The sequence below is a fragment of the Battus philenor genome, unplaced genomic scaffold, assembly GCF_028537555.1.
Source record: "Battus philenor isolate CCGP_79_NKW_IND1 unplaced genomic scaffold, ilBatPhil1.0.hap1 SCAF_17, whole genome shotgun sequence".
Classification (NCBI taxonomy): Eukaryota; Metazoa; Arthropoda; class Insecta; order Lepidoptera; family Papilionidae; genus Battus; species Battus philenor.
Window position 1 is genome coordinate 1,175,658 of NW_027181679.1, and position 12,552 is coordinate 1,188,209.

Sequence of the window (12,552 nt, forward strand, 5' to 3'; positions counted from 1 at the left end):
GAGGTCGAAGTGTTGGAAAAAAGATGGTGGCCTCGTTCTTCGGAAAGACAGGTCATTACGCGACAGTTGTCTTAGAGGATCAGAAAACGGTTAATGCAGAGTGGTACACTAACAACTGTTTGCCACTTGTCTTGGAAAAAGTTCGAGAGAAACGACCTCGCAGCAGGATCCTCCTTCATCACGACAGTGCCTCGTCGCACACCGCCAGGCAAACGATCGACTATTTGGCGACCTCAGACGTGGAATTACTGGGTCACCCGCCGTATAGCCCCGACCTCGCACCCTGCGATTTTTATTTATTCCCGAAAATAAAAGAAAAACTTCGAGGAAAACATTTTATGGACGTCGAAGAAGCAGTGGCTGCGTATCAAAACGCCGTCGAAGAGACCCCTAAGGCCGAGTGGGCAAGGTGCTTTTCTCAATGGTTCCATCGAATGCAGCGATGTATTGATGTAAATGGACGCTATTTTGAAAAGATATAATGAAACTAATAACTTGCTAGAATGCTTTGTTTTTGATTTTCTAAGAACTTTCAGTTTGACCCTCGTATTATCATTCTCCTCTTTCATGTATCATATTATCTGTCGTACCGTTTCTTTCGTTTTACAATTTTCCCAGTCTTTCTCTTTCATTCTATTAGCCATACATCCATCCTCAACCACTACATTCTAGGTTTCCTTACTATTTTATTTTGCAACATTACATCTATTGTTAAACGTTTGGGCGGTGCAGAGATAAATTGATAAGATAGGTGGAACCTAGTTAATATCATAAACCACGAATAACAAAATTAAACTGAAAACGAAGAGAATCACAGAACAGCTTATTAAAATATACTAATGGCTACTACATAAATTAATTATATATAATTATACAATACCCGGTGATAAATATTGCACATCGACCTTTGGAAAGAGACAATCGGCTAATATCGGCCTTCGGCGACGACATTTTGACAATCATTTGTCCTTTTCCTACTGTCAAAAAAGCCCAAATTGATTGAAACTAGAATCAAATTGAACTCTAAAAATAGCATCCCTAACCCTGTTACTGCTGCACGCGATCATATTGACCTTTGCATAACTTGCATTGTGTTGGAAGAGAAAATTAGCGTTCTCTCCCTCACTGCGGCAGCAATATCTCTGTGATTACTTTCAACTAGAAAGAGATGACTATTCCATTTATTTATGTTTATATATTGAGAAAAATAATATTTAAATGCGCTATTGATTGACAATTTAAACCGGTAGTACCTGTGTGTAAATATGACCTCACGAGGCAATGAAAAAAAGATTCTCTTAAGGTCCATTTGACCTCACAATGCACTATCTGGTAAAAATCCACAACAAGCTCTGACGAGTCCCAACTTTATTATCCTTTCAAAAATCCTTCAGAGTATCAAGTTATGTTTTCACAAATTATTATTTAGTAAACTTTTTTTTATTATATGAACTTATAAATCGTCTCTCGTATTTTATATTTCAAATCATGACGTCTTATTATATATTTATATAAACATTACTTTTTTTAACATAAACCTTCGAGAATATTCTAGATACTTCAAAGGCTTACACAGAGTATATAAAAGTAATTATTATTTTCGTATCTCGCGACACCGCGCCACACAATGGCGTCCCGCGCACTTCCTGTTTGCTTTCGCGCGCTATTACACTCGAAAGGGATGGGCAACTTTTTTTTTAAACTTCTGTTATCGGCGGCAAGGCCATTCTGCCAATGTAACGTACCTAATTATTATCCTATTATTTGACGCAACAAACATGTTTGCGTATATTAGCAGACCTATTAGGGCAATTGTTACAGAATCGGGACGATAATGCGAGTTTATGAATAGCCTTTAGGTTGTTAAATGGAACGCACTAAAACCTCTGTGTAAACAAACTTTTTTATGCGTAAATGCTCTGTCCGTATTTTTGTAATAATTACCGGATATTTTTAAACTAAAAAAAATGGTTTGCTGCATACGTATTTCTATATAGTTGTATAAAGCGTGGCAGAAAGACTGCATACCTAAACTTGCTTTCCTTCCAATACATCTATTGCCATACCGCTCACTCCCAATATTACATTACTTCTTCTTCTTCTTGAAGTGCCTCTCCAACTAGTGGAGGTTGGCTATCAGCTTCCTGATCTCTTCCTTATTTTTGGTTCTGCGTAATAGCTCAGCAGCGCTGGCGATTCCGGTCCACTCTCTAATGTTACGAAGCTACGACTTCTTTCTCCTACCAACCTTCCTTTTACCAGCGACCTTTCCCATCATGATAAGTTGAAGGAGATTGTATCGTTGGTGTCGAAGAACGTGTCCCAAGTAAGCGATTTTCCTTCGTTTTACTGTGAGCATTAGTGCGCGTATATGGCCGATTCGTTTCAGAACTTCGACGTTGGTCACCTTCCGAGTCCAGCTTATGGACAGCATGCATCTATATGTCCACATTTCGAAAGCCTCTATACGCTTACGAAGGTCTTCCTTTATGGTCCAGGCCTCACATCCGTACAGTATAATAGGCCAGATATAACATTACATTACTGTTTAATGTATATTAATTTATCTGATTAGAGAAAGAGTTACAGTACGGTACGGTTAGAGGTTAAGACCTGGAACTCAATCGTAGATCGTGAACACGATTCCTTATTTTATAATAAACTATTCCAGCCTTAAATCTGGTCAAAGAAAAAAATATATAAAACAGTAAACCAAGCTGTTACTTCGCTATGGCAACAATGTTCGCGAATGTTCCCCCAACTCGCATTTAATTACTCCGACAATAAAATCAGAACAATGCGGGCCAACAATTCGACGGCGCGGAGTTGACAACTCGACGAAACAAAGGGACGGATCCGTCCGACAAGTGACGCCCTCGACCCTACACCATCGCACGCCGATAGCTTCGCGACTTTCTCGCAATTACGCATACATTGCTTCATTTGTATATACCGTAAACCTACATAATCTATAAACGGTGTTAAGTGTCTAGTTACAACAGTATACACAAATACAAATCATCGACCACACGGTAAATGTAATATGGTCAAGTCTAAAGGAGTGGGAACATATTCTAGCGATATAAAAGATTTTCAACCAGTTTACCCTAAAGTTGTCATAATCTCGCCCGCCTCTAACGACTTCTCGCGGACCTTAAGTTCGTTGGTGTGTTATATAGTATGGTGTGCTATATCGTAGTTGTAGTGTGATATATCGTAGGTGTGGTGTGCTATATCGTAGGTGCGGTGTGCTATATCGTAGGTGTGGTGTGCTGTATTGTAGGTGTGGTGTGTCTCAGGTGTGGTGTGCTATATCGTAGGTGTGGTGTGCTATATCGTAGGTGTGGTGTGCTATATCGTAGGTGTGGTGTGCTACATCGTAGGTGTGGTGTGCTATATCGTAGGTGTGGTGTGATGTATTGTAGGTGTGGTGTGTCTCAGGTGTGGTGTGCTATATCGTAGGTGTAGTGTGATAAATCGTAGGTGTGGTGTGCTATATCTTAGATGTCGTGTGCTATATCTTAGATGTCGTGTGCTATATCGTAGGTGTGGTGTGCTATATCGTAGGTGTGGTGTGCTATATCGTAGGTGTGGTGTGATATATCGCAGGTGTGGTGTGCTATATCGTAGGTGTGGTGTGCTGTATTGTAGGTGTGGTGTGTCTCAGGTGTGGTGTGCTATATCGTAGGTGTAGTGTGATAAATCGTAGGTGTGGTGTGCTATATCTTAGATGTCGTGTGCTATATCGTAGGTGTGGTGTGATAAATCGTAGGTGTGGTGTGCTATATCTTAGATGTCGTGTGCTATATCGTAGGTGTGGTGTGCTATATCGTAGGTGTGGTGTGCTATATCGTAGGTGTGGTGTGATATATCGCAGGTGTGGTGTGCTATATCGTAGGTGTGGTGTGCTATGTCGTAGGTGTGGTGTGCTACATCGTAGGTGTGGTGTGCTATATCGTAGGTGTGGTGTGCTGTATTGTAGGTGTGGTGTGTCTCAGGTGTGGTGTGCTATATCTTAGATGTCGTGTGCTATATAGTAGGTGTGGTGTGATAAATCGTAGGTGTGGTGTGCTATATCTTAGATGTTGTGTGCTATATCGTAGGTGTGGTGTGATAAATCGTAGGTGTGGTGTGCTATATCTTAGATGTCGTGTGCTATATCGTAGGTGTGGTGTGCTATATCGTAGGTGTGGTGTGCTATATCGTAGGTGTGGTGTGATATATCGCAGGTGTGGTGTGCTATATCGTAGGTGTGGTGTGCTATGTCGTAGGTGTGGTGTGCTACATCGTAGGTGTGGTGTGCTATATCGTAGGTGTGGTGTGCTGTATTGTAGGTGTGGTGTGTCTCAGGTGTGGTGTGCTATATCGTAGGTGTAGTGTGATAAATCGTAGGTGTGGTGTGCTATATCTTAGATGTCGTGTGCTATATCTTAGATGTCGTGTGCTATATCGTAGGTGTGGTGTGCTATATCGTAGGTGTGGTGTGCTATATCGTAGGTGTGGTGTGATATATCGTAGGTGTGGTGTGCTATATCGCAGGTGTGGTGTGCTATATCGTAGGTGTGGTGTGCTATGTCGTAGGTGTGGTGTGCTACATTGTAGGTGTGGTGTGCTATATCGTAGGTGTGGTGTGCTATATCGTAGGTGTGGTGTGATATATCGTAGGTGTGGTGTGCTATATCGCAGGTGTGGTGTGCTGTATCGTAGGTGTGGTGTGCTATGTCGTAGGTGTGGTGTGCTACATCGTAGGTGTGGTGTGCTATATCGTAGGTGCGGTGTGCTATATCGTAGGTGCGGTGTGCTGTATTGTAGGTGTGGTGTGCTAAATCGTAGGTGTGGTGTGCTAAATCGTAGGTGTGGTGTGCTGTATTGTAGGTGTGGTGTGCTAAATCATAGGTGTGGTGTGCTCAATCGTAGGTTTGGTGTGCTATATCGTAGGTGTTGTGTGCTATACCGTAGGTGCGGTGTGCTATATCGTAGGTATCGTGTGCTATATTGTTGGTCCACTAGTGGGGCTCTACACACGCCGCGTCTACCGGCTCGTGGTCGCCGCTCGAGAAACTTTCGACCATCGGTGTGCCCCGCCCACTTGTCACTTCAGACGGCTACCTCATGGTGATCATTCTTCTGCGGATCTTCTCTTTTGTTTTCGTTCTTTTGTATTCGATCTCGTAGCGAAACTCCAAGCATATTCCTCTCCTGTGTGACCTTCGGCCTACTTATGAGGCACATCACGGATCCATATACCATCACCGGCAACACAGATTTGTCAAAGACCTTCATCAAGCATCATTGCTCTATTTGTGACGAAAAGTTTCATAGCTGCCCGGACGCGAGATCAGACTTGTATTTTGCAAGTGTTACTGTTTACATTACGTTTTGGCAATTTTGAAAAAAAATTGGCAAAAAACAATTTCTATTGCAACTCATTAAGTATCTTCATGCGGTTGGTTAGAATGTACATCTAGGAGTAGCTGACCAGGATTTTAAAACTCAAATATGGTACTCGTGCTCTTTTCACATTGAGTTATACATCTTTTGGGGGAGTAATACAGATTAAAACCTGCCGTTTATTCTGACTTCAATGTTTATTAATAATAATACAGTTACGATTTAAATCAGTAAATAGTGTATAAACTTATAATATAACATGGAATACGTGTTAAAAAAATTGAAATATTAAACGTTAATGTAAAAACAAAGGCACGGACGCTAATGTCTTTGAAATATATGTAAGAGGTATATATCCACAAGGATTCCAAACAACGTATAAACACCATAATCATTACATGTATAAAACATAATATTGCCTTAAGAGCCTCCTATATGGATTTCTATAGTAACAGATATTCATGGTAGCACTCATTGTACAGTGCCCGGCGATAAATACTACACATCGAACTTTAGAAAGAGACAATAGGATAATTTCGGCTTCGTAGAGCACTATCTCTGTCCCACACTACTTATGTGACGTTTTGTCCATCGTTGTATTTCGTGCGACAGAGAGTCGAAAAGTCGAAGTTAACCGATTGTTTCTTTCCAAAGGTTGATGTGCAATATTTATTGGCGGGTACTGTATTTACTTTTCAAATAATGTCAATAAATTTACCTACAGATGAACGGGTATATATAATCTGCATTCAATTCACTACCTTTACAATGAGATATGAACAGCAACAACAGATGAATATTGGCGATGTCAATATATCTACATTCTACTTCAACTAGAGTATGTATATATATACATAACTAGATATGTATATACTATGATATGTATAGACTAGGGTATGTATATATATACGTATATAGATGGCGTTAGTGACGCTTTAAGTCCGGGCGGCGCAGATAGATGGCGCTAGGAGTCGATTCTATCTCACTATCATTTGGCGTAAGTACAAAAGCCTCCGGTCGATTGAACTGATAAATAATAATGACGATATAATAAACACGACTTATGCATACATATATATACGAGTACAGCTTAATGTATAATACATTTGTACAGTATATGTATATATATATAATGTATAATTACGATGGTAATGAATTACATTCAGGTACTGTTAGAGACGAGTACCTGTACCAATGTGGGTGGGAGCTGACAACTGCATCCCACCAGCGTGGTTAAGACAATAATTCGCAGAAACCGCTCGAACAGAGTCCAGCTCGAGCTGAACTGCGCCGAGACGACATCACGGCTGTTGTAATTGGTTTCTCTCTCCGAGTCTTCGTTTATGTCGATAACAAGAGATCCCGGGGTAACTGTGATATCATGAGTCGTTTTAAAGACCGGATTTATTGAAAGAGATATTATAGGAAAGAAAGATAAAGTAATATGGCTCGATTACTAGAATTGATGATATCAAGGTTCCTCTCCCATAATGGATTAAGACATGCTTAGGATGTCCACCTTCAAAGTGGACAGTCGACCTTTTTGAGGTCATCGGAAGACGCTGAATGCAGGCCCAAAAAGGTTTTATTGGAAGTCTCTAGGGGAGGTCCTATCAGGATGATTTATATCAATTGACGTCATGCAGCAGTTATTTTTTTCCAAATGTAGTCTACTTCATTTGCCGTGTTTTACTTAGAAAACATACATACAATACAAATAATATTAATAGCATTTGCCTAAGTAACATAATATATCTTAACATAAATGAATTAAGTCACGTTGATCAAAACGCATAAAAACTTGCCTCTCTAATTAAACAGTCAAATTTAAAACTCTCTTTGGATATATTCCCATAACTTTATAAGCAATGTATATATATATATATATATATGGTGATCAGTTATAATTGTAAAAACACATTGTATATTTGAAATGAAATATAAATATTTTGTACTTCTGTTAATGCCTACATAGCGCGCAATGAATATCGACATCGACGATAGTGAAACAACGCGGTATCGCGGTACGGGGGACAATAGTCGCTCGCTAATTAGCAGCACGGTACGTCTGAGCGACGATAGCCGCGCCCTCGCGAGGTACTTGTACATAGCGAGCTATGTATACGTAACATTGTCCGTTTGTCGCGAACAATCTGTACGCGGTTTGTTTTAATGATATAATTATCGAAAATAATGAAGGTTTAATTAATATATTCTTTATTTTATGTTATCAAGTATATTATTGTTTTCATTAACGGCAAGGAAGCCTTACGTTTACCAAAAAATCAATTTTATAAATGTATAATGTAAATGAATAAGCACTAGCAGTGGTAGATCAGCGGTAGAAGACCGAGACTTGCGAACATAGGTCGCGAGTTCGAATCCCTGGAAACAGTCTTATATAATTCACACTCTGTGCATTAATTGCCACTGCTCACAAACAAGTTTAAATAGAATGGGCAAGTGTCCTTTGCATACCATAATACCACACTGCGATCGCCAACCCGCCTTCCATGCGTGGCGATTATGGTACATCCCTCCATAGACGTTTGTTTAGGGGCCTATGATGATGGAATAAGTAGCGTTTTGTAATGTAAAACAATTTTTCTGACTAGAAACACGGTTTCGGAGAATCGTGACTTATTCTAACAGGTAATAACTTGACAGAATCGAAATCTCCGGCGGTTCAAGTTGGATTTTTTTGACCGAGTTTGCCACTTGGGTAAGTAGTGTATAAGCCAAGTGGCATTTGCAAATTCCGTGTATTAGAGGCAGCAGGACAAAGACTACCAGGGTATTCTCGGCTTTGTCCGCTATTTACTAATTTTGTGGGCCCCCGTTTTCCGTGACACTTTCCCTACCATATTTTAGAACATTGGCTTTGATTTCATTAAGTTTTACTATACACCAATACCTCGCTTTGCATCGTTTCGTTTTGCGTTTTCTTCGAAGTTACATCGCTGCTTAATTAGTACTAATTTTCACTGTGCGTCGTTAGATTTTCGAGTTTTCGTTGTTTTGGGTTCGAGTCTTTAATTTTTTTTGGAAATTTTCTTTTTATTCTAAAAGATGGCAACACTTTTGTTTCTAATTGCGCCATGCCATCAAAACTCGGGGATTCCCTTTCTAAATAAAACAAAGCAATTTGAATACAGTTTTATTTTCACTTTGTTTTGCTAATTTTAGAGTTCAGTTTCAATCACGTAGTGTTGTTTTTTTTTTAAAAAAGAGATTAATAAATTTATATAAATTTTTACGCGTTGTTTCTGGTTACAAAAAAGGTAAATATTTTTCCAATTTATTTGTTGGCAGAGTAATATTATTTTTGTTATTTTAAATGTTTACTTTGTTTATTTTCTTTCTAAAATGTAGTATTTTTGTGACCCCGGAACCTATTTTCGTTCTTTACATGGTCTGCAATAGAAAATCGTAATTCACTTTGCGGCGTTTCAATTTGCGTCGTGTTTTTTTGGAACGTAACCACGACGCAATGCGAGGTATTGGTGTAGTTTCATTCATTTTTCTTCTTTTGTCCGACACAATACCTGGCATACTATCTTCTTCATTCATTCACATTTCATACACTTCTTTCATTCTTCACTATTAGCCACCGAGGACCTAGTTTACTTCGGCGGGGGCTCCATGGAGTGACTCTCTTCTTGAGTGGATAAGCCGTACTTCGAATTAGATCGTTGGTAATAGACATTTCTATCACTTCGGAATGTATCAGCGCTGGATGAAGTGGCAGATGAAACTCCAGGACTACTTCTAATACGATCCAGTATTTATGGTGTCGGTGCGTGGATATTTATATCTCCCATTGTTATTACCGTTACGCATATATATGTTTTTGGTAAAGATACCCTCTTTTGGGGGCCACTCATTATTTTTTTATTTTCTACCTAATGTCATTTATTCATTCATCATTCATTCTCCACAAATTCTTTCATTCCTTTATGTATATGGTGTGTTAGACATATATAAATATATCAACAGACGTTTTTAGTTTTGACATATTTTTTTTCTTTTACGATAATAGCTGCACATGGCCAGTTATAAATTTAAATAAACAATTTAATAGCCGTCGAACGACATCGGAGTAGTTTATTAAAAAATAATCCGCGTCACGCGCCTTCCGCCCAACAATGGCGGCGGCGGGCCGCGGTAATTGGGCCACGTGTGCTCTCCGCTCCCCCCCACGTCGCAACCTCCCTCCACACCGGCCCTAACTGCCGCCCTGTTTGTTTTTACTGCAATTTGTTTATGAATCGAATACTCGGGAGCGCTTTCAAATCCTCGCAGGGTCAGGGCTAAAGTTAACTTGTCGATTAGATCTCGCTTCGGGCGTGCTCGCGTGGTTATTTAAATACTTTATTATTAATTATATTAAAAAAAATCGATTTCATAAACAAATTCCAAATATGAAAGACCTAGTCTTATGAGTCTACCGCCAGTTTAAAATTCACTCAGACACAATAGTACAATCTGTAGGAGCAGTTTTATATAAAAAAACTCACGGTGCTGTCCGTATCCTTGCTGGTGGTGCTGCGGTGGTGGTACTGTAGCGTAACCGCGGTCGCGAGGAATGTGGTGACCCAGCATCCTGTGTCCCGCCATCTCCAGGCTCGCCACCGTGTTGGACCGCACCATGCCTGTCGTCATGTGGAATTTTAATATTGTACAGATAATAATAAATTGTACTAACTCTCTTTTTAAGAACAAACTCACTTTTAAGGCAGTTGGAGTTGCTAGTTCTCTGAACCTTCTTTCAGTAGAACAGAACACTTGTATATAAAAGCGCTTAGTTTTGATATAAAATATCGAAGAATTCTTATATTTATATAGTAATGAAAATTATATATGAAAACTACAACGTTTTTTCTAGTATATAGAAATAAAAATAAACTTGTAACGCCTACATTTTGTCAATGTCAATAAGGTAACAAATCATTCACATTTCTGAATGTGTACCCATCCCAAGGTATACAACATATATATATATATATATATATATATATATATGTATGTATATATATACACTCATAAAGACATTTTATCTATTAAGCAGAACTGAAGTATTTCTCTGAACATATGGTAAAGGTGATAACTTTAAAAATAAACGAGTTCATCATGGAATAATAAACACGGTGAAACATTTTTTGATCTTGGTGCACATGTAGGTGCACTCACCAATCTGCGGCCTCCAATTCCTGTTCTCCTGCGCGCTAAGGTCTCCAGGTTTGAGAACGCGCGCGGGCTCCGTCGCTCCTTTCAATCTCCTGGCCGGGAAGATGAACTCCTCAGGGTACTGAGGATCTTCGTAGCGTACGCACACTGCCCGGTTGTCTAGCACTGGCGGCAGGCCTACCACTGGTGATGACAGTTGCCTGTGGAGAAACATCAATTATTATTTTAGCTGTGATGCACTCTTCAACTTTCCAGCTGTTAGGCGCCTACTGCTAGGTACTACTACTGTTTACTTAATGGGGGGGCCTATCACGACGCGTCTACCTGCTCGTGGTCGCCACTCAAGAACCTTTCGGCTCCAACGATCGTCGGTTTTACGAAGGAATTGTCATGAATTTTTTTTATGAAATCTTCAGTTATGCATTACTGAAAATATATTTGGTTAGTAAGAGTTCTGCTACATAGATTATACCCGAAATAAAAAAGATACTTGTGGCTTACCACAGATAATTAATCACCACACGTACATTTTTACAAAAATTGTTATTTTTTTTACAACTCAGACCATTGCAAAAAAATTAGTTTTATTAAAAATTAGCATCACAAGGTGTATAGTATTCTTATACTTTCGTTGACTGAATTTTACTTTAAAAATACGTGATATATATTTTTTATTAATTTTCTCGAGGCTTGATAAAACTTTTAGAACATCCTTTACATAAATGATGTACATAGTAATTTGACTATATGATTTCTAGTTTAAAATATTTAATATAATTTTTTTTTAACTTTTTAGTTATATGTGGCGAAAATAACTTTATATAACCGGACAGATCTTAACAGGTTTTCTAAATCCTGCTACTAAAAGTCGCTTTTACAGTTCCGTCTTAGGGAAGAATCTCTTCAAAGCAATAATACTTCGGCCATCATGCAAGACGAAGGGGAGAGAGTATGCTTCCTCAGCTACTGCAGGAAGGTGGTAATAAATGCAATAGGTAAAAATAAATAATGTTGCAAAATAAAATAGTAGGGAAACCTAAAATGTAGTGGTTGAGGATGAATGTATGGCTAATGGAATGAAATGAAATTGGAAAATTGTAGAATGAAAGAAACAGTACGACAGATAAGATGATATATGAAAGAGAAGAATGATAATAATAATAAAAAAAGAAATAAATAAATTACTAGAATTAAAAAGTCCCTGTCCCACACGAGATAGGGGAACGAGAGGTATAAAAAAAAATCAATAATACTCACCCACCGACGCAGACATTGTCAGAGCTGAGCATGACGTCACCGCGAACACCCTGACTGCGGTAAGGGTAGCGCTGCTCGCTAGCCACGAGAGCGCGCAGCTGGTGACCTGCCTCCGAGTAGAGCGCGGCCAACGCACCGTAGCTGGGGTGCGACGGAGACACGTACAGGCGGTCGTGGCCTCGCATGTTTCTCAGCTCTGTATCACCATTACACCATTGAATATGCGACGAAGTGTACAGTGTACACTGTATATGCGGCGGAGTGTACACTGTATATATGGCGGAGTGTATAGTGTACACTGTATATGCGACGGACTGTACAGTGTACACTGTATATGCGGCGGAGTGTACACTGTATATATGGCGGAGTGTATAGTGTACACTGTATATGCGACGGACTGTACAGTGTACACTGTATATGCGGCGGAGTGTACAGTGTACACTGTATATACGGCGGAGTGTACACTATATATGCGACGGAGTGTACAGTGTACACTGTATATGCGGCGGAGTGTACAGTGTACACTGTTTATGCGACGGAGTGTACAGTGTACACAGTATATGCGGCGAAGTGTACAGTGCACACTGTATATGTGGCAGAGTGTACAGTGTACACAGTATATACGGCGGAGTGTACAGTGTACACAGTATATGCGACGGAGTGTACAGTGTACACAATATGCGGCGTAGTATATAGTGTTCATTCATTTCACTTGCA

At 39.5% G+C, this 12,552-nt stretch overlaps 1 protein-coding gene across 1 annotated transcript in view; it reads right to left on the reverse strand.

Annotated features, from left to right (window-relative positions):
- Rat1 (5'-3' exoribonuclease 2 Rat1) overlaps positions 1-12,552 on the reverse strand; it is a 49,739-nt gene that overhangs the window by 19,785 nt on the left and 17,402 nt on the right. Inside the window, exons 14-16 of the mRNA XM_068762953.1 lie at positions 11,836-12,031; positions 10,582-10,778; positions 9,909-10,043 (exon numbers count right to left, since the gene is read on the reverse strand). Of these exons, the coding sequence (XP_068619054.1) occupies positions 9,909-10,043; positions 10,582-10,778; positions 11,836-12,031 (528 nt within the window). The remainder of the gene's footprint in view (positions 1-9,908; positions 10,044-10,581; positions 10,779-11,835; positions 12,032-12,552) is intronic.